Here is a 23,024-nt window from a genome sequence, read left to right as displayed (position 1 = left end):
CCCTCTCAGCAGAGCGGATGATGCGCTGCAGTCTGCCCTCGTCTTTTGTCTGTTGGCGGCGGAGAACCAGATGGTGATGGAGGAGGTGATGATGGACTCGATGATGGAGGTGTAGCGTAGGTGTGAAGAGTACCAGCATTGCCTTTGGCATGTTGAATTTCTTCAGCTGCCTCAGGAGATACATCCTCTCTGCTGTGCTTTTTTTGGCGAGTGAGGTGATGTGCAGCTCCCACTTGAGGTCCTGGGAGATGGTGGAGGCCCAGGAAGCAGAAGGAGTCCACAGTGGTCACTGGAGGGGGGGGGGTGTGTGCTTTCTTTCCAAAATCTACAATCATCTCTATCGTCTTGAGAGCTTTGAGCTCCAGGCTGTATTTCAAACCTGCAGTAGAAGTCAGAAGTTGTAGTTCTGGTTAGGCGTGAGGTGTCGGGAGGCCTAGGGGGAAGACGCGTTGCCATCTGAGAATTGGTGTTGGAGTTTCTCAGAGCGGCGTTGTTTAGCCTCCTTCACCGCCTCGATAAACCTGTACTTGGCCTCTTTGAACTGGTCCTTATCCCCACTCTTACATACTTCCTCTTTCTCCAGCCTTAACTTCCTGTCTGGCTGTGAACCAGGGCCGGTCGTTGTTGTATCTGACCTTGGTGCGGGTTGGAAGGCAGACACTCTCGACAAAGCTGATGTGTGACGACAGTGTCTGTGTACTCGTCCTGGTTGCTACCAGCCTGTCCGGTCAACGTAGCCCTGATGATGGCCGTTCACGCAATCACGTACGTGATTTCTCCTTAGCTTCGTCGGTCCACCTCTTGTATGTCCTGACGACAGGCTTGGAGAGTTTCAGCTTCTGCCTGTATTCAGGGATCAGGTGGACGATGGCGTGGTCAGAGTGGCCCAGTGCACCATGGGAGACGGCGTGGTAGGCGTTGGTTAGTGTAACAGTGGTTCAGAGCGTTCTCCTCCCTGGTTGGGCATTTTATCTGCTGGCTGTATTTGGGGAGTTCATGACTGAGATTAGCTCTGTTGAAGTCACCTGGCACGTAGCTCAGGAGGTAGAGCGGCCGTCTGGGGAGCGCAAGATCCCTGGTTCGATCCCAGCTCCCGACGTGTGCCGAAGTGTCCTTGAGCAAGACACTGAACCCCCAAAATCGCTCTTGTGCAGCACGGTGGCAAAGTAACTTGAACTCACAGCAAGAAGGACTCCGGGCCTTTCTGTGTGGAGTTTGCATGTTCTCCCCGTGTTCTCAAGGGTTTCCCCCTTAAAGAACTCAATATGAACAGATGGCTAACGCTCTCGGTCCCTGGTGAAGGCAGACAGGCGCTCTTGTCATTGTTATTCGGTACTAGTAGCCGGAGTTCGTCAATTTTATTGCGGAGAGGTTTCGATAGGAAAATACCTGGTAGTGCCGTACGAGTTCCGCATCTCCTCAGACGAATGACAGCGTCTGTTCTTTATCCGCTCTGTCTCCGCCTCCCTGAATAGACAGAGCGCCTTCGACCAGAATGTCCAATATTTCCACGGTAGGGATGAGAATAATTCTCATCGGGTATTAAATCCGCAGGGGTTGATTTCCTTATATTCACGAGTTCCTCTCTGGGGAAGGAACTGCAGGTTTCCTCGCAAGACACGAAATGACATGCAAAAAAACAGCACAAAACAGAGTGTACCAAAACAGAGTGTACCAAAACAGAGTGTACCAAAACAGAGTGTACCAAAACAGAGTGTACCAAAACAGAGTGTACCAAAACAAGAGTGTACCAAAACAAGAGTGTACCAAAACAGAGTGTACCAAAACAAGAGTGTACCAAAACAGAGTGTACCAAAACAGAGTGTACCAAAACAAGAGTGTACCAAAACAAGAGTGTACCAAAAGAGAGTGTACCAAAAGAGAGTGTACCAAAAGAGAGTGTACCAAAAGAGAGTGTACCAAAACAGAGTGTACCCAAACAGAGTGTACCCAAACAGAGTGTACCAAAACAAGAGTTTACCAAAACAGAGTGTACCAAAACAGCACGTACCACCAGGACTGCCATCGCGGCACCTGCACCGTTCCCCTGGGATGCTGAGGACAGAGCAGACGAAGGCCACACCCCCTGGTCACCTGGGATGCTGAGAGCAGAGCAGACGAAGGCCACACCCCCTGGTCACCTGGGATGCTGAGGACAGAGCAGACGAAGGCCCACACCCCCTGGTCCCCTGGGATGATGAGGACAGAGCAGACGAAGGCCACACCCCCTGGTCCCCTGGGATGCTGAGGACAGAGCAGACGAAGGCCCACCCCCTGGTCACCTGGGATACTGAGAACAGGCCAGACGAAGGCCCACACCCCCTGGTCCCCTGGGATGATGAGGACAGAGCAGACGAAGGCCACACCCCCTGGTCCCCTGGGATGCTGAGGACAGAGCAGATGAAGGCCACACCCCCTGGTCACCTGGGAAGAGGTTGAGTTTGCTCTGGCAGGGACAGTGTGACTCTCTTTAGGAAGCCGGGCGCTAGCAGGAGAGCTTGTGATCTCATGGCATTGGCTTTGCAGACGAGACAGATGTAAGGTGAGAGTACAGTAGGAAAGAGGGGGGGGGGTCAGTTTTGGGGTAGTTAATATTCATGACCTCACATGCTGTGAAATATGGTGTTATTATCTTTGTTGGAATCCTTTTTGAACACTTCATTTCATTCCCCCACACACACTGTTTAACATGGGATGTAGCCTATATGTGGTTGTGTGAAAATGATGAAATGTTTCCATTACTAAGCTGCTGTTGTCATCCAGAATGTTATGAGTCAGGGCGTAGCCCATCTTCATCTCATAAGACTTGAATATGCACAGTATTCATGGTTGGTATGATGGTAACTTTTTCCTGTATCCACTCCAACAGCTGAGGGGTTTCCCCTATTTTCTCTAACCACAATCTTTTTTTTTTCATTCTTTTTTTTTTTTCTTCCCCTTCCCCAGAATCTGCAGTGGGCACGAGATGTGTTGCTAGGGAGCAGTGTCCCATGGCAACCGCTGAAGCACATGCCTGCACAAGGACTTTTTTGTGAGAGGAACAAGACGAACCTGTTCAACGTAAGTAACACTGCTACTGTGGCAGACCAGCTCTGTTATTACTTTTGTTCAAAGTCCTGCACACACTCAATGGTCCTCTTCAATGTCTTTCTTTACCATGCAGATACTCTTTGATAGGCTACATGGTAGGGGTGTAACGATACACTAATGTCACGATACGATACACGATATTGGGTTGACGATAACAATACGATACGATACACTAAGGCAGGGGTGTCAAACTCAAATACACAGTGGGCCAAAATTTAAAACTTGAACAAAGTCGCGGGCCAACATTGAACAAAGGAAAATTTTAATATGGACCCAAACAAGTTTTGCTTTAACATTGAATATGCACTAATCACTTTCGCTTTTGGTGCGCATCAATGGTGTGCACTAACATATGTGAATACGCCCTAATAATACTGGCGGGCCAGCTCTAGTAGTCATTTGGTATTGCCTCGCGGGCCAAATATAATTAATTTGGCCCGCGGGCCAGAGTTTGACACCCCTGCACTAAGGGCAGGTGTGAAGCGTTGCAGTAGCGCTGCTGTTCACACTAATAGTGCATTTCTCCACATTTCTACTCCACTAGACTTTGTAATATCATGGATAGGCTTAGACAAAAGACGTGTTTGTTACCAGCGTTTGTTACCAGTTTGTAGCCAGCGTTCACTGATATACAATAAACATATCACGATATTGTTTTCACCTTGACGATACGTATTGTGACGTTTTTGTATCGCGATATATTGTGGCACGATATATTGTTACACCCCTACTACAGGGATAATTAAGTGTAAGCAAGCATCCAAATCCACGCTTTCCAATTTGGTTCAGTTCTTCTGAGGAAAATGAGTCATTTGGGAATGACTCACTCATCTGGGTCTGCCTAATCGTCACAGCTCTCATTAGTTTAGTCCACAAAGCAATGGTTCTCATTCCCAGACTGTCACTGTCATTGTACCCAATGATTCATTTGATATACTCACTCTTCACCATTTAGGGTTGATGCTCTCCTAATGGCTTATGCTTTCCTATTGGTTCATGCTTTCCTAATTGTTAAGTGCTAAGCAGCAGTATAATGAATGGAAAGGCGTGCTGGGGCTTGTTCTATTGTGAATGACCAGGCCTTGGGCCTAGGGTTCTTCAGAGGAAGAGATGAGTACAGTGTGTGTGTGTGTGTGTGTGTGCGTGTGTGCGTGTGTGCGCGTGTGCGCGTGCGTGCGTGTGTGCGTGCGTGCGTGTCTGTCATCTCCCTACTTTAGATATTTGCCTCTTGACTTTATTCATTGACTTTCATTCACAGTACTTGAGTGAAATCCCTTTGGAAGCGGAGGTTGTTGTGTAAATAAAAATGAAAAATGTACAGGTATCTGTAGTCCAATATTGCACTAATAGCAAAGTGGACATTCAGTGCAGGCTGCATTAGCGAGGGCCCAGTAGTTCCACTTAGTTGTGAGACCCACTGCCTTGGGGAATAAACTGTTGAGGTGGCATGAGGGTTTGACCTTTATAGATCACAATTCAGGAGTTTTTGGAAGATGTGACCAGGATGAGATGGGTCACCGATGATCTTCCCCGCTCGCTTCCTGGACAGGGCACTGGGTCGGTCGCATCCAATGAACCTCTCTGTTGACCAAATAACGCGCTGCAGTTTGCCCCTTGTTCCAGACAGTAGAGGCATCAAACCAGACGGTAATGGTTGAGGTGAGGACGGACTCGATGGTCGCTGTACGGCCAAGTATCGTCGTGGCATGGATGCTGTTCCTCTCATAAAGAAGGCAGGCGATACATGTCGGGTCTTCGTCATGGACCGGATTTCTCTGCCTACTGTATTTCGGGACTTTCTGTGGAGGTTGTGTGTGGGCGGGAGTTGACCCCTGACCCCTCTCCAGAAGGCTGCTGGGAACAGACTGTAGATGCAGCGTGTGTGCGCCGTGCCTGGGCCGTCTCTCCTGTGAGGCTTCTCTCCCACTGGCCTCGCTGAGCCCCCATCTGGAGCCAAACCTGCTTCCCTGGCTCCACCAACTGTTGGCGCTTTACCGTGGCAGTCGAAGGATATGCAACTAGGGCTGGGTATCGAGTCGAATTTCAAGAATCGATTCCGATTCACAAGGTTCAGAATCGATTATCACGATTCAATTTGATTCGATTCGATATCGATTCGGTTAGTGTTACTAAAACATGTTTTTTTTTAGCTGTAACCTTAATTACATGACTGCCAAGTTATGCAACACATCAATACTAGGGCTGGGTATCGATACTGATTTCCAAAAATGAATGAATGAATCATTGAATGAATAAACAAACTATTCATACCTTCATTTATTCATTCATTCATTAAATAAAAGATCGATTTTGGGATTCATGAATCGATTCTGAATCATTTGATTCAGAATCGATGAATCGATTTTTTAAACCCAGCCTTATATGCAACAACAACGCCTTAGTGTCTCTCCCGTTTACGCTGAGAGCTCTCGCTCGCGCCCGAGCAGGGACTCGTTTAGGGGGTGAATTTAGGTCGAGGTGCTAGAACCTAGACCCTGGTTCCTGTGGTGGGACCGCAGTCACTTCCTGCAAAGGTCCCTAGTACCTGGGGAAAGTCCCCGCGGTGGAATAGATCTCTTAGCGGTGGTAGTCCGGCGTGTGAGGTGTCATCATGCTCTGGTCTCTGAGGACCATGTCGTCTCTGCAGGTTTACAGGTTTTCGGGAAAGGGGGGGGGGTTAAGCTCCCTTCCAGTCAAAAGTCCAGGATGTTGTGTGACCCTACAGCAGCAGCCAATTGTAACTAAGCCAATTGTATCACAGAGCTCCGATATGTGGGTCATGCTGTCCTACTTTCCCTCCTGCTTTCATTGGCTAGGTTATATCAACTGGGCAGACATAAAGCATAACCTATATTCGGGTGTTGTGAAATGTTCCAGACCTCCAGTTCAGTTGAGACGATGTTGCGTAATCAATTGCTTTGATCGGTGTCGATGCTTTTTAGTAAGTAAGTAAGTAAGCTTTATTTATATAGCGCTCTTCACAGCACGGATGCACAGAGTGCTTTACAGTAATAAATTAAAATGGCAATACAACACGAGACAAAATTTTTAGGAGGGACATTCCCTCAGATCAGCTGGTGTTGTAGCGCTATATCTCTGATTAGGATAAGTTCTGATTTTCTCTCACCGTTGCCCTAGCTTTTCACTAACGCTCAACACTCTGGTGAATATTATTCACTTTTAATGATGTCTGAGAGGTTGTGTGAATACTGCCAACAACAGTCATTTATGGAGAGTTTTCTACAGCTATTTTCAGAATTTAAGCATTTATTTTAGTTTAACCCCAGCAGTGAATCTACATTACTTATTCAGATGTATGAAACGGGATAGGGAGTTACCAGGGTATATTTTGTACACTGATAATAGCTTTCTGGATGCATTGTTATTTGTGTGCGGTAGTAACATTGTTGAGCTAATACAGTATAATACATATGTAATACAGTCGGTGCCCATACTTAAACCCTATGACAGTGATGTCCTATCTGTGGTTATATCTGTCCTGTGTGTTCTGGACTCTTCGGCAGAGCTGCTGTCGTCTGATCCTGCAGAGTCACACTGTGCTTGCTCAGCCGTTGTGTTGCCCCCCACACACATATGTGCTTACATATTCATCCACCCACACAGGCAGGCACACTCCTGCACACTCCAGAGAAAATGGAAACCATCCTTGCTCTTTCCCAACAAACAACATCCCGATCTGGTCTCAAACATTCAAGAAATACTGTGAATCTTTTCCTCGATGATTATGTCTTGTCAGGCCCACTGGATAATTATTTTTTTATCTGCAAATACTTTTTATTAGTATACAGCTAGATCATTGGGTGCTGTTTAGCTTTACAGCGTACGGCACTAACAGCCTGTTCTGTGTGTTCAGTTGCGATATGTAGGCGGAGCTAAACTAGCTGGTATTTGCAGAGGAGGAGTGGCTACATGAATACATCAGAATATGATGAAATTCTATATTGATGTGGGTTTCCCTCTTGAGGCTCCCTCTGGCTACTTTTCTGTCGTGCCGTTTACCTTTTTTCACGAGCCTTTAAAAAGAAGAAGTTTGACTCGTTTCAACAGCAGGAAGCAGGGAAAAGAAGGTGTGTTTGTGTAGAATGTTTGCGGCCGTGGGCGAGATGACCCTGCAGAAGATGAAAGAGAGAAGAGGAAGGAGGTGAGGCTTCTCTGTGTGCTCGGTGTGTTTGAGGAAGTACTTTTTCTACCTGCCCCTGCGCAGGCAGAACAACCCTCCTACGGCGGGCGCCTTTTTTCTCTCTTGAGACGGGCGCGTTTGTATACAAACAAATGTTCTTTCTCCTCGACCCCCTCCTTTGTCGTGTCTCCACCCACGGCTCCCTTGAACTGCGTTTGTCTGCTTTACTTGTGTCTGATTTTCAGCCAGCCAACTCTTGTTCTCCTTGTCCTGTTTCTCTCTCTCTCTCCCTCTCTGTCTCTCTCTCTCTCTCTCTCTCTCTCTGTCTCTTTCTCTCTCTCTCTCCCTCTCTCTCTCTCTCTCCCTCTCTCTCTCTCTCTCTCTCCCTCTCTCTCCCTCTCTCTCTCTCTCTCTCTCTCTCTCCCCCTCCCTCTCTCTCGTGTCCGCACACCCTCCCGTCTCCCTGTTGCTCACGCTCTCTTTCCTCCCTCCTCTGTTTGTGTATGTTTTGTGTGGGTGTGTGATTATGGGCGGGAGTAACTCTGCTTGTCTCTGATTGGCCAGTGTGGGTCTAGAGGGGCAGGGGAGGGGGGGGGGGTGGACCCGCTAGCAGGCTGGGGTCAGGGGAGAGCGGAGGCAGAGAGAGTGCGTGGGTGTTTTGTTTTGAGATGGCGGGGTTCGAAAAGGAGAGAGGAGCGAGTCAGCCTGTCCGTCAGCGGCACGCCGCCGAGTCTCTGGTCCCCGATGCCAGCGTCGCTCCGGTGCCTGCCCTCCTCTCCTCCTCCTCCTCCTCCTCGTTCTCCTCCAGGTCTGTCGTGCGCAGCCCTGCCTCTCTCCCGCTCTTCCCCGCTGGTCTCGCAGCCCCAGCGCCCCAACGCGGCGCGTCTCTCTCTGCTATCTGAGAGGGCGGTTGCTGTCAGGGTGGGGGCGCTGCCAGGGCTGAAGCCAGCAGGAAACCATCCAGAAAGAGTACTAGCACAGGCGCCAGTGGAGTAGCTTTCCTTTGTGATGGTGAGTCCTCTCGTGTGTTGGTTTTTTATTATTATTATTATTAACAAACAAGCACATGATTTCAGGATTGATGTACTCGAGTGGAATTCTTCCACAGTTGTGTAGTTGGCGTTTGTGCTCAGTAACCAGGGGGGACGAGTCATTCGTAGTTGGCCCACGGAGGAAGATAGAAGAGTTGTGGCTGATGAGCCCAATGCTAACAATGCAGATGCCTGTTTAAAGTGTGCATGGCTGCTTTTTCTGTAATAGCGTTTTTACACATGGAGGGCTAATAAGACATGAAGAACTTGCTGTCCTGTGTTGTTGTTCTAGTGTGTTGTTGTTAAAGCTATTGATGTTCTAAATCTACAGGGTGTTGAGGTTTGATAGAAGTTAATATGAGAGATTTCACGGAGTCTGTGATGTTGTTGTATATGGGTTACAAAGTGATTTAGGAAACTGTGCAGTACGTTATCTGGTTATTAATGTAGTATATGCAATGGAAAGACATGGCTAAATTGTTTAAGAATATGAATTTATAATCTCATAATAATGAGCTGATGACCACTGTGGTGTGGTGCCCCCCCCCCCCTGCCCCCCCTGTTATCATGCCTGTGAGAAGGAAACGTGACTGAGATGGGTCAGCCGGGCTGGTGAGCATCTGGACCAGTTGGTTGTTGGTTCTTTTTGGTGTTTTCAGGGCTATACACCGCGTACCTTATGTTTGGGGTGAGGAAGTGTGGGGTTAGGGGCATGGGAGTGTGTGAGATGACGGACTGTGGGGTCTGAGGCGAGAGAGTGTGGGGTGACTGAGTGATTGAGGGAGTGTGGGGTGATTGAGGGACTGTGGGGGGATTGAGGGAGTGTGGAGTGATTAGGGGAGTGTGGGGTGATTGAGGGAGTGTGGGGTGACTGGGGGAGTGTGGGGTGATTAGGGGAGTGTGGGGTGATTAGGGGAGTGTGGGGTGATTAGGGGAGTGTGGGGTGATTGGAGAGTGTGGGGTGATTGGAGAGTGTGGGGTGATTGGAGAGTGTGGGGTGATTGGAGAGTGTGGGGTGATTGGAGAGTGTGGGGTGATTGGAGAGTGTGGGGTGATTGGAGAGTGTGGGGTGATTGGAGAGTGTGGGGTGATTGGAGTGTGGGGTGATTAGGGGAGTGTGGGGTGATTAGGGGAGTGTGGGGTGATTAGGGGAGTGTGGGGTGATTGGAGAGTGTGGGGTGATTGGAGAGTGTGGGGTGATTGGAGAGTGTGGGGTGATTGGAGAGTGTGGGGTGATTGGAGAGTGTGGGGTGATTGGAGAGTGTGGGGTGATTGGAGAGTGTGGGGTGATTGGAGAGTGTGGGGTGATTGGAGAGTGTGGGGTGATTGGAGAGTGTGGGGTGATTGGAGAGTGTGGGGTGATTAGGGGAGTGTGGGGTGATTAGGGGAGTGTGGGGTGATTGGAGAGTGTGGGGTGATTGGAGAGTGTGGGGTGATTGGGGGAGTGTGGGGTGATTGGGGGAGTGTGGGGTGATTGGAGAGTGTGGGGTGATTGGGGGAGTGTGGGGTGATTGAGGGAGTGTGGGGTGATTAGGGGAGTGTGGGGTGATTGGAGAGTGTGGGGAGATTGGAGAGTGTGGGGTGATTGGAGAGTGTGGGGTGATTGGAGAGAGTGGGGTGATTGGAGAGTGTGGGGGGATTGGAGAGTGTGGGGTGATTAGGGGAGTGTGGGGTGATTGGGGGAGTGTGGGGTGATTGGAGAGTGTGGGGTGATTGGGGGAGTGTGGGGTGATTGGAGTGATTGGAGAGTGTGGGGTGATTGGAGAGTGTGGGGTGATTAGGGGAGTGTGGGGTGATTAGGGGAGTGTGGGGTGATTGGGGGAGTGTGGGGTGATTAGGGGAGTGTGGGGTGATTGGAGAGTGTGGGGTGATTGGGAGAGTGTGGGGTGATTAGAGAGTGTGCGGTGATTAGGGGAGTGTGGGGTGATTGGGGGAGTGTGGGGTGATTGGGGGAGTGTGGGGTGATTGGGGGAGTGTGGGGTGATTGGAGAGTGTGGGGTGATTGGAGAGTGTGGGGTGATTAGAGAGTGTGGGGTGATTGGGGGAGTGTGGGGTGATTGGGGGAGTGTGGGGTGATTGGAGAGTGTGGGGTGATTGGAGAGTGTGGGGTGATTAGAGAGTGTGGGGTGATTGGGGGAGTGTGGGGTGACCTGTGTCTGAACATCCAGGCTGATCTCTCTCAGAAACAAGGGGAGAGCACTGTGTTTATCTTACATCCACGTCTTGTTGTTGGGTGGGGGGATGGTGGGGGAGGGGGGGGCGAGTTCAGACTGACCCCTGTATGTTAGTGTATGCATGCTTGCGTACAGTAGCCTGTACGTCGCCATCCTGATCACGTGAGCTCACACTGCAGTTTCTCAGTAAAATATGTTTTTCTACAGTTTTGCTACACTGGCTGAAGGAGTTTTCCATGGTAGACTTTCTTCTGGGCAGCAAGAAGTCCAGACTGTATAAAAAAAAGGTATTTTTTTGGTTGGTCTGGCTTCCTGGCTATACCTGTACCAGAGCCCACCACCGGGGGGCGGGCGCCACAATTTATTTTTCCTCTTGCCAAGTACATTTTGCTTTGTACATAAAAAACGATCCTTAGTGTCTCAGTTAAAGTCTGTTCTACTAAGGAAGCTGTCGACTTTCTAAATACACAAGAGTTCAGAGCTTGAGGTGTCTAGTAGCTCTTTTGGTGCTCCTTCTTAGTTAGACCTTAGAAGAATGCATTGATCCACTATGGCGCAGTTACACTACACGGACAGCAGAGGGAGGTATAGACCAAATGAACAGTAGATAATCATACCGTCTGGCCTGTTGAGTTTTTTTAAATATATTTTTTAAATTTAATAAACATTGTCGCTTTCATTAACTATTTTTTGTCCAACAGAAAGTTAAAATCGAAGGTTAAAAAGTTATTTTTATATTTACTATTTTAATCACTGATTTTTTAATTCACTACTGACTTTTGAATAAATGCTTTTATTACACGGCTCTCTGAAATACTCAATTCGGATTGGACAATCAACACATTCTACAGTCAATTATTTCTCGATAACTGACCGACGTTAAGTGCAATGGTAGCCTGGAAGCCAAATTCATCGCAAAAAAAAAGACGTTTTTCACGATTGTGTCTGGATTCTCAGCCGCCCAGAGCGATTTGAGTTTTCCCAGAAAATGCTGAAACCAACCGTTGCTTTATTTTTTCGTTATAGCTACAGATAAAAAACTTCAAAGATATTCTAATCAATATTTTGTCTCTATTTATTATAATAAATATTTTGTCTCTATTTATTAATATCGTTGGTAAGTAGCCGTGTAATAATTGAGATAATGTATGGCCAGCCAGTTATTATCACAAAATAAGAGCCCTTAGGTGCGTTACAAAACAAACACACTTATTCGGGCTCTTATTTAGAGGCCATACGTTATCCCTTACATATTTTAGACCAAACTAAATATATGACGGGCCTGTATGCCGGCTCTATAGATAAATCAAAACTAGAAAAGCCCACTGCACTTACACATTCAACAGCTGTACCTGATCACATGCATTATGGGTGGGGGAGGACAGGTTCACTATGCACTTGTTTTTTCACTGCAACAGCAATGATGATGAGTTGTGTAATGACTGACGTGGTTATATATTGTAAATTGCTTCTGATGTAGGGTGTGCGTAGGGTGTGCGTAGGCCATAATCCTGTTCTCTCCCTCTCTGTCCATCTCCCACACAAAACTGTGAAAACACAATTACTCCTGAATCTCTTGGTTCCATAGTGAAAAAAAAATAAAAAACTGATTTGATGCAACAAATTGGAGGAAACGAAATTGTGAATTTTGGCTCTTGTGATTCTTGAACCTTTGTAGTCTACTTGGGTGATGTATAAACATTGTGCTTTGTGTCAAATCCATGGGCACAACTGTATGCTTAAAAATTCACAGCCACAAAAAAATATTACTGTAAGTATTACTATATAAAAAGTATACTGTATAAGTCTTACATAATCTGTATAAAGCCATGGTGTGGCTCCCCCTCAACAGATTATCTGTGGTTGGGTGCTTCTGCGCTGGGGAAGATCTCTCCTCCATTAGATCTGTTTAAGTGAGCGCAGCCCACCCTCTCTCCATAGCCCTGGTCTTAAAGGGAAGCCCACCCTCTCTCCATAGCCCTGGTCTTAAAGGGAAGCCCACCCTCTCTCCATAGCCCTGGTCTTATTTGGAGGCTTTCGGTAATCTGTGCGTTGAAAGGTTAAAATCCTCTCTCTAGGCCAGCAGGATTACACTACATTGCAGTGAATTAGTGCCTTGCTGGATCACGTAGGCCTTCCCTGTCCTATTTATGAAGGATTTACCATTGTGCTTTTAGTTCCAACACCCCCGTCATTAAAGATGATTAACGGCCATTCAGGAGTGGAGGATAATCAATTAATACTACAGTCAAGGAGCCCTGATATTTGATGAATCTCAGAGATTAAATGACTAGATAGACAGTTTTGCCATTTACTCCTCAGTCCTCAGGCCAGCTTCAGGGATGTAATTTGATAGATTTGTTTTGTGTTTCTTTCCTCCCTGGCTCCATGCCAGCCGCTGTGGAAATGTCAACTGACAATGTGAAGCTGTAAGAAGCATCAGACAGGTGCCTGTGGAGGCTGATGCATATCCATCTCTTTGTTTTGTTTGATCGTGATATCTCTCTCTCTCTCTCTCTCTCTCTCTCTCTCTCTCTCTCTCTCTCTCTCTCTTTCTCGCTCTCTCTCTCTCACACACACACTTCGAAGTTCCACAAGCTGCTCTTTGCCAAATGGTGGTTATTGCGCGTAGACCACCATCAGCACTCATAGTCTGCTTCCCTGTTCTCACATAAACATAACTGTGCACTACTGAGCTAGACTAGGGGTATCAGCCAGGAGAGAAACCCCCACCACACACACACACACACACACACACAGTACCCACCCGCCCCCACAGAGAGTCAGTAACCCCCAGCACACACACACACACACACAGTACCCACCCGCCCCCACAGATGGTCAGTAACCCCCAGCACACACACAACACACACACACACAGTACCCACCCGCCCCCACAGAGAGTCAGTAACCCCCAGCACACACACAACACACACACACACACACAGTACCCCCCCCCCCCCCCACAGAGTCAGTAAACCCCACCACACACACAGTACACCCCGCCCCCTCCCCCAGAGAGTCAGTAACCCCCAGCGCACACACACACACACACACACACACACACACACACACACACAGTACCCCCCCCACACACAGACAGTCAGTAAAACCCACCACACACACACACACACACACACACACACACACACCTCCCTACAGGGTCAGTGCACAGGATCTCGTTCTCTCCCCTCACTACGAGTCTTTTTGAATGCTACTATTTTTGCTCAGATTAATTCCTCCAGACAGTTCTTTCCTGGGGGTTCGTCCAGTTCTCTGATAGGACGGATCATTTCCTCATGTCAGGCTGCCCTCATTCACAGAGCATATTCTCTATGAGAGGACTGATCATGTCCTCATGTCAGGCTGCCCTGATTCACAGAGCACATTTTCTGCGGGACCTTTCAGTAGCATAGCCTGCGGTAGTGCACATGGATGTGCACTAAAGCGACATTTCAAATGGACCACATTAGCCCGTCGTCTCGCTGTTGTTCAAGGCATACTGTACATTGAATGGACCAGTTGCACTGAGCCATTAATAGCCCAACCTGTTTTGTTTTTCTCAGGCTTTTGTATGCCGTTACCTGACATCTTCCCAATATGCTTTCCCCAAAATGTTTTATGATTATATTGAGCGATGAACAAGATATCAAATAACTTATTTTATTTGAGACCACAGATTGCTTGCGATGATCCAAACACTGTAAGCAGGACGATCACATTCACACTCACATTGGGAACGAAGATGCCATGTGCATTGTGGGTAGACTTGCACTGTTAAAACACAAGCTGAAAAATGATACGACAGTGCGTCCTTGTAAACGGAGCTCCGGTAAGCCCGGCAGTCGAGGTCGTACGCCCGTGTCTGTGACATGTTCATGCCAGTCTGGTGGAAAACAGTGGTTTTATCTGATTAAGGTATGGGTTGGGTGTTACTCAGCTGTTTCTTCTTCCTCCTCCTCCTCCTCCTCCACCCACAGGGCATCTGGCGCATCCCAGTGGATGAGATTGATCGCCCCGGCAGTTTTGCTTCTCATATGAACCGATCCATCGTCCTCTTGCTGGAGGTGCTGTCTCAGCTCAAGGACCACGACACGCTGCTGAAAGTCTCGTTCATGCTCCAGAGAACCCCTGACCAGGGAAAGTAAGGACTTCCCTGCACATTTACCACAATGTGTGTGTGTGTGTGTGTGTGTGTGTGTGTGTGTATGTATGTGTGTGTGTGTGTGCGTGTGTGTGCGGGGTGTTTGATATATAAAAGACACTTAGCTCTCCCTCTTTTGCCTTGAAGGAAATATTTGCGGGATGTCGATCGGCAGGTTTTGGCCAAGCGAGCATTTTTCCTAAATGTTAAAGTCCTGGAGGACAATCTGAACAGTCTCCGAGGGGTAGGTAGCCAGAGCCCTGCAGTACACGCACTCGGAGAGCCCAAAGCAGCTCTGTGGCTTATCGTTCTGGCGTGTGCGCTCGCTTGTGTTGTGACAGGCTCTGTTCTTTCTCTCCCAGGTGTCGGAGCAGCCTTCCAAAGCGCCTGCGCCCTCCATGGGGGAGATGACTACCACAGACTCGTCCAAGAGGCCCGGCGCAGACGACGCTAAACATGTCCTGCCTAAGAAGCCCGGGCTGGCTGATGGAGCGAGCGCCCCGGGCCCTGACGCGGGGCCCAGGGAGGCCCCCCAGACACAGCCGTCCCCGGCCACGGACAAGGGAGTCCAGCCCCAGGCGCTACCGTCTGGGAAAGCGGAGGCCGCCGGCCCCGAGGCCGTCCGAACCGGGCCAGAGGAGCCCATGGATCTGGACGCCGGCCTCTGGGGGAAGCCCTTCAAGACCGCAGACCCTCAGGGCGGCCAGCCGAACACCGAGGCCCCCAGAACTCTCCTGGAGGCCGGGGAGAGGGCGGCCGAGAGCAGCCGGGCGCCGGAGCTGTCTCTGGAGGAGCTGAGCATCAGCTCCAGGCAGCAGCAGCAGCTCCAGGCCCCGGCAGCCAAGGGCCCGGTGTCGGTGGGTGGGGCGGAGCAGGGGCCCCTGCGCAGGCCTAGCAGGAAGAGGAAGCTGCTGGAGGACACGGAGTCCGGCAAAACGCTGCTGCTGGACGCGTACAGGGTGTGGCAGCAAGGCCAGAAAGTCATGACCTACGACCTCGGGCGCATTGAGAAGATCATGTCTGAGACTTACATGCTCATTAAGCAGGTACAGTATACCGCACCTTTTTGATGGGTCTCTACATCACCGTTCGTTGGCACGCTTTCTTCTCCGTCCTTGCATCTGTCTGTACGTTGATTATTCAGTGATGTTATGCACATTTATAAACTGATATAAACTGTCAAAAATGAGATCAGGAGTCAGGGGTCGATATGAAGACTTGTCCGTTTGCCCGAGACAAGTACATTTTATGTTCGGACAAGTGGACTTAAGAAAAAAAAGAACTCTTATGTATTAATATCTGTAAAAATTAATTGCTCCTTCGGTTGTCCGATCGGTAAAGTTAAAAACGTATTACCGGTACAAGCAATGCTGCTGCTCCCTCTTGCATCTTGTATCAGAAATTCTTAAGTGCTATTGCGTGCTTGAACCCCACTGCCAACCTCCTTGACCGCAAAGTGCGCTCGTGGAAAGTTTTAAGTCCATGATGAGAGAAACCAACGAGATGTTCCTACAAGCACCTGTTTCTTTATTTCATTTTTTACTTTTTCCACCCAATTTGGTAGCCAATCACACCCGACCTATTGTCCAATTATCCTTTTGCTGCCGTGAAAGCTCAGTCACACAACCCTGCGGTCGGTGGTCCGGAAGACAGACCCAGCTACCTGACTCTCTCAGGTCCGTGAGCGTGACTCCACACCAGACTGGGTCGCTGTTGAGCGGTGGACCCTTGCGCCAAAATTAAACTAACCACCCTCGGTAGTGGCGACCCAATATACCACTCCCCTGTGGGATGTGGTCATACTCTGATCTGATCCGGATCCTCACTCCCTGCCTGGAACCTGATGCTTAGACCGCTACTATTTCGACAACTTGAGCTCTTGGACAAGTGAGCGATAAGTTCACTTGCCTGAAAAAGCCTTATGTCAAGCCCACGGAGATGGATTTTGGAATCCTCTTTATAAGGATTAACAAGATGAGATCTTTTGACACAACGGTGAAGTTTCCCTTCTCTTCTAAGGTGGCTTGCAAATACAGAACAGATGCTGCAAAAAAAATAATTAACAGATTTTTTTTTTTTTTTTTTACCTTTTAAACACGCTGTAGGAAAAGCACCACTTTACACCACTGTAAACCCCCAATTTGAAGCACCATCATGTTAAATTCTCTTTTTTTAAATATTTTTATTAAATTTGCCTCTGAAGTAGCAGGGCTATCAAATATGGGAGGGATGGTTTGTTTGTGTGGCGTATTTCTCTGGTGCTCTACTCATAGGGTTGGAGAGTAGGGAGTTGGAGGTGAAGTGAAACATTGTCTGTTACAACACAGCTCTCATCAGCCTCTACAGACGCATTGAGCCGGTGATCGATGAGCAGCCACGTCATTGGCTATGTGACCAGGGGGAGGAGCCACGTCATTGGCTATGTGACCAGGGGGAGGAGCCACGTCATTGGCTATGTGACCAGGGGGAGCAGCCACGTCATTGGCTATGTGACCAGGGGGAGGAGCCACGTCATTGGCTATGTGACCAGGGGGAGGAGCCATGTCATTGGCTATGTGACCAGGGGGAGCAGCCATGTCATTGGCTATGTGACCAGGGGGAGGAGCCACGTCATTGGCTATGTGACCAGGGGGAGGAGCCATGTCATTGGCTATGTGACCAGGGGGAGCAGCCATGTCATTGGCTATGTGACCAGGGGGAGGAGCCATGTCATTGGCTATGTGACCAGGGGGAGGAGCCATGTCATTGGCTATGTGTCAAGCCACAGCTGCAGCAGAGGCCTGAAAGTGCAGCATGCTGGGAAGAGAGGAGCAGAGAAGGGAAGAGGAAGATGGCGACTGCATCCCTTATCCCATTTCCTCCAGACGCCACTGTATCTGTTTTTCCACTTCAAGGCATTACAATGGCGGAGGAAGCCCTCAGACACACCTCGATGAACCCTCGCCTCCATATCTCTGGGGGGAAAAGCATGTCTTGACACATCTTGCACAGCGGTTTCAGTACATGTCCTTAGATCTGCTGATAACCAGGTTTCAGGGCACTTGATACAGCATTTTTGTTGTCGCCATCATGTTTTTATAGGTTATTACTTTTACTCTGCCCAATACATAGCCACTACTTCTGATTTTTTTTTTTTTTTTTTTTCCACCCACAAATATTTTGTCGTTCTGCCAATAGCCCATCCTTTCCACACTGGAAGACGACTGCCTCAGTGTGTCCAAACAGACTTTGTTATTTTAATCTACCTCCGAGCAACGAGCCTGTCCAGGCCAAGCCCCCCCCCCCCCCCCCACCAGCCTCACATCTGGCCTGTGTCTCTGCCAAGGCCCTGGCAGCCATGTTACTACTTGTTAAGCAATATACCTGGATTTTAACTGCACGTACGCGTCTAACCACCTCTTGCATTCCTTTGGCCCGCCGGCTGTGGTCAACTGCGAGTGTACGTGGAAAATTAACGTGCCACAAAACGTGCGCTTGGCCACGCGTACGCGAGTATACCGCGTGCTCCAGTCTGGCTCAGAGCGAGCGGTTAACTCGCCGTGTTGAGGTGGAGGAGAGGTGAATGCTTGTAGACGGTATCGCTGTGCAGCAACAATGGAGGCAGCGGCAGCTCCCTGACGCCCACACAGAGGCTCATATCTGCCGTCTGACAAAACCGGCCTCCGCCGAGGCCTAATGAGGGGCTTCCTCTGCCGTTGCCACGGCCACAATCAGTTAACACGGGCCTTTGTGAGATAGCCGTGTTCCGCTGCTCTAATCTTCTCTGTTCTTGTGTGTTGTCATGGCGACAGGTGGACGAGGACGTAGCGTTGGACCAAGCGGTGAAATTCTGCCAGATCCAGCTGGCCACCTCGGCACAAAGACAAGTACAGGTAGGTCCTCTCAACGCTAACGCATGCGTGCTAACACTGGTGGTGTGTTTATAAAAGTCCATATAAGTATAGAAACGGATGAAGCCACTGCTCTGTAAACTCTTCCTCCCAAGTCTCGTTCTGAGCCTAGCAGGAGAGAACTAGATCTGCCCCAGATCTGCCCCTCATCCGTTTCTCCATCCGACTGGAGATTACTTCCAAAGCTGTGGCTTTTCTTCACCGCAGCTCGGCCTTCGATTGACGTTGACCACAAGATGCTCCTGCTGGTGGAGAGATCTCGCAGTTCAAAAGGATATTTCAGACCCTGCTCGTTACTTTTTCCCATTAGAAAGAGGAACAGCAATAATGCAGCGACCGTCATTATCAGCCATTATAAACCCTCCTCGTTCTATCTTACTACCTTTTTTGGGGGGGGGGAAATATAATTCAAATGTTACAAGCTAATGTAGCCAATCTTATTTCATCTCTCTTCTCTCTTCTCCATCTGTTTCCTACACAACATCTTTGCAGCTAGAGTTTCTGTCAGTTGGCTGCATGTCAGGCTTCTATTACATTTACCTGTGAAGTCAGATGAACAGAAGGCCGGGCGGCCACGCTAACAGAATAACGCAGCAGAAAATGAGAAAATGAGAGCCGGTAATGCTTCTGGCAGCCTGGCTAAAGGTGAAGGTGCTTTCCCACTGTGGTACCTTTACCCAGAACCTTTGTGGGGGGGGGGTGATTAATCGAGGCGGCAGTTGGTTCGGAACCCTCATTTTATCCGTGTTCAGCGCTGTAACTGTGGGATAACTGCAATGGCTGCTGGGTATTCTAATAGTTTGGTTTGCCTTATTTGGCTGCTGTCTCTAGCCTGCTGGGCTCTATGGGTGGGCACACCTCAGTCTGTACCTCAGTCTGTACCTTACCACTGACACATTACAGTCATTTAGCAGACGCTTTTATCCAAAGCAACTCACAATAATTGCATTTAACGTAGGAAAAGCCAATGTACTACTACTTGCCAGAACTCACAAGTGCATCTTCTCTCTAAAACAAGTGACTAAGAGCATAATCTAGTGCTGAAGGCAAAGTGCAAGAATAGCAATCGAAAGTACAGTGCAATACAATAAAATACAATAAGTGCTTAGGAGGGAGGATTGTTGTAGAACGTAGACACTGCAGAACGAGTCAGTTAGATCAGAGTACAGCCTTTCTGGTCACTATTTAGAGAGGCCCTATCAATAGTCTATATACTCTCAACAACTATCTGCTGACACGCAACAACTGATTAGGGTTAGTGTGTTTGAATGTTTATTGGTTGTTAGTTGAGTATCTACAGACCATCTATAAGGGGCTCTTAAAAAAAACTTCTAATCCACCATTTCTATGGTGTGTTCTATATGCGGTGTCTGTAGTGAGATGTTACTCTCAGAGGACTAACGTGGGTGATTCCCAGGTCTTTTTGAAGTCTTCCCCGCTCCAACCTGCCTGTGCTTAAAATAGCCCAAGGTGCAGTAAGAACATTCCCTATTGTTCTTTGCTGTCTCCTCTCGGTAGTTGTACTCGGTTTCAATCTAGCATGTTGACTGCGTTCTTATTTGCATATGAAAGGCGACGCACGTGTGATTTGCAGAGGACGATTCTTCCACAGTGGCCACATTCAGACATTGGAAGATATTCCGAATAGGTTTTATAAACATGTGCCCGGCGTCATGTCGATAAACCACGGTGATGGTTTTGTTTGGAGGGAGTTGGCAAGCGCTGCTCGCTCCAACCTATAATCATCACAACTGAGCTCTCTGTTTATCGCTCACACATTCTCAGTCTAACAGTCTGTCTCTCTGCCTTGTCTGGCGAATCGTTGAGCGCCTTCCTCCTCCCCCTCCTCCCCCTCCTCTTCCTCCTCCCCCTCCTCTTCCTCCTCCTCCTCCTCCTCCTCCCCCTCCTCCTCCTCCCCCTCCTCCTCCCCCTCCTCCTCCTCCTCCTGCCTCTCAACATGGTCTCCTTTTACACGTCTTTTTATCACAGTGATTTATAGCGCACAACACTGAACAGTAACTATGGGTACATGATTAGATCACATTTGTTATATTAGGCCTAAGTATTTTTGTGTAAACAAAAACAAGTCATTGTGTGCTGTGTTGCTGTGTGTTACTGTAATTGCAAGTGTATCAGAAGGCATAGTGTGGATGACTGTGTATTGTGTTACTTATTCTGTTTTATGGTGCCAGACACTATAATAGCTAAACTACCCTTATTAAATTACAGGACCCGGGGGGGGGGGGGGGGGGGGGGCTTTATCCGGCAGCATGGGGATCTCACACATACCATACAGTGAGCAGCAACACAGCACACACACTTGCAACTTCGGGGATCGCCAGTGGAAATTGTTCCCTGCATTTCTCCCATCCAAGCTGTCCTCCTCCAGGGGCAGCCAGGAGCAGTGGGCAGCCATCATCGCTCATGGTGCCCGGGGACCAAGTCCAAGAGCTCAGTCCAGGTCCTGGTCAGGGACCAGATTGAAGAGCATCTGTTCTTCTGCGTATTTTTCGTATCGGGTTCTTTTGGGAGGAAACCCTTGCGAACACGGGGAGAACATGCAAACTCCGCACAGAAAGACCTTCTTGCTGCGAGGCGACAGTACTAGGTACGACGCCACAGTGCCGCACAGGAGCAATTTGGGAGTTCAGTGTCTTGCTCAAGGACACGTCGGCACAATGCCAGGAACTAAGACCGAACCGGGGACCCCGCCATCCTCAGTCGGTCGCTCTACCTCCAGAGCTACGTGCCGCCCCTGATAATATGGCGATTGTAACTTGATTTAGATCATTTGCTCTAGTAAGTTGTCTTCGGTGTGTAATGATTTTGATAAGAAATGAAATGGGGCTGGTAATGACATGACTCCGGTCAACAACATGATACTCAGGTGAGTGGATGGCTCCTCAGGCAGTTACAATTGACCCCTGACCCCGGACAGCTGTGCTCGGAAACTCAAGGCTTTGCCTCCATCTAGGCTAAACCTTAAGAAACGGCTTGATCCATGTCTCTTAAACCTCCTTCAGCGCTCTGCAATCCTGTCTTCCTAAGTCTTTTTGTCAAGTATGTTGTCGTCATGTTGTTTCGCCGACGCCATTCTTGTCGTTGTCCAGCTCACTGGTTCATCCGCCTCACCACCATAGTGAGGCTGATCTTATCATATCACGAGGATGGGAATCCTCGGGTCCTGCACATCATTTATAGAAAGAAGCATCCAGAGACTACTAGTCCGAGGCCTGGGGACTATGGGGCTGACCAAGTGTGAAGCAAAGCAGACTGATAAATATTGCTCAATCTCCTCCATTATTGGCAGCTGCTGAATTTGGAGGAGATGTTTTCTGTGCACATAACTCCCCTGGTGTTGGTGCTATTTTCTGTATGTTTACTGTACATCATTATCCTGTTTTAAATCCTGCACTCCAAACATTTAGTTTGTTTTTGCACAACTGTGCGTGGAGCAGATGGAAGCATGTTTCTGGATCTATACCTGTAGTTTTACTATAGATATTTTAGAAGGTTGGGGGTTCTTTCTGATTCCAACAAGTACTACAGTTCCCAGATAGAACAAGTACTACAGTTCCCAGATAGAACAAGTACTACAGTTCCCAGATAGAACAAGTACTACAGTTCCCAGATAGAACAAGTACTACAGTTCCCAGATAGAACAAGTACTACAGTTCCCAGATAGATTACCGGACTCACGTTGTTGAACGATTTGAATGCTGTTTTGGATGCAGTGCACTACTTGTTTACCATGCAGGGTTAACACAGATTCTTGGAAAAACAGCACAACATTTGGCATTGTTTGTTATTTTCTGTTACACTCCCGGTAAGTGCAAAAACAAGGTTCATGTTGAAAACCGCGGCGTGTCCCTTTAAGGCTGTAGTTGTTTGCTTGTCTGTTTAGATGAGTCATGGGCCTGACATATTGGAGGTTTATTGATGTTGCGCTGACCTGGTGTTATTGTAACTGTGCTTACTCAGAGAGAAGGGGGGGGGGGGAGGGCGGCGGGGGGCAACTCCAACCCTCCAGTGCCACCTGCTGTATCGACAGGCTTAGTTGTCGAAGAACACAGCGTCTGCTCACTAAGAAACACCAACAGTCTCATTTAGAGGGGTATTTTAATTTTAAACGTTCTGTTTTTTTCCTACTGGAAAGAGAAATGACATACGCAGTGATAAGCTGCTCTCTAGACCAGACCATTGTTTGATTCTGATTTTGAAACCATAGTCCGTCGGGATAGAAAACCCTTTCTGCATGTAGTCTGCATCTACGTTCTCTCAGTCCATCTCGGTACAGACTGCTGCTCATGTCCATGATGTTTAATTCACAAGGTAAGAATCTTCAAAGCTTCTAATGGATCTTACGTGTTGAGCTACTGTGGTGCATTCGACTGGGCAGCGACTGTAGCAGAGAGCTGGTTGGTTTGTTTAGATGGGGGGGGGGGGGGCTGTGTGAATCCCCATGGAGCTCTATAATAAACAGCTGTAACTCCGAGCGGGATTGAACTTTGAATCCCAGCAGTGTGATCCTGAGAGAAAATATCAAGTGAGTGG

General features: G+C 48.5%; 1 protein-coding gene across 3 annotated transcripts in view; it reads left to right on the top strand.

The window, feature by feature from the left end:
* The window catches only part of cabin1 (calcineurin binding protein 1), a 48,393-nt gene that overhangs the window by 17,979 nt on the left and 7,390 nt on the right, over window positions 1-23,024 (top strand). For all 3 annotated transcript variants that reach the window (XM_084457225.1, XM_084457224.1, XM_084457223.1), the window contains exons 30-34: window positions 2,947-3,060; window positions 14,417-14,580; window positions 14,728-14,824; window positions 14,943-15,626; window positions 18,372-18,452. In XM_084457225.1, coding sequence (XP_084313351.1) covers window positions 2,947-3,060; window positions 14,417-14,580; window positions 14,728-14,824; window positions 14,943-15,626; window positions 18,372-18,452 — 1,140 coding nt within the window. The remainder of the gene's footprint in view (window positions 1-2,946; window positions 3,061-14,416; window positions 14,581-14,727; window positions 14,825-14,942; window positions 15,627-18,371; window positions 18,453-23,024) is intronic.

Source organism: Borostomias antarcticus, assembly GCF_949987555.1.
Source record: "Borostomias antarcticus genome assembly, chromosome: 23".
Taxonomy (NCBI): Eukaryota; Metazoa; Chordata; class Actinopteri; order Stomiiformes; family Stomiidae; genus Borostomias; species Borostomias antarcticus.
Note: the sequence above shows the minus strand (reverse complement) of the source record. Positions and strands in the feature narration are given on the sequence as shown.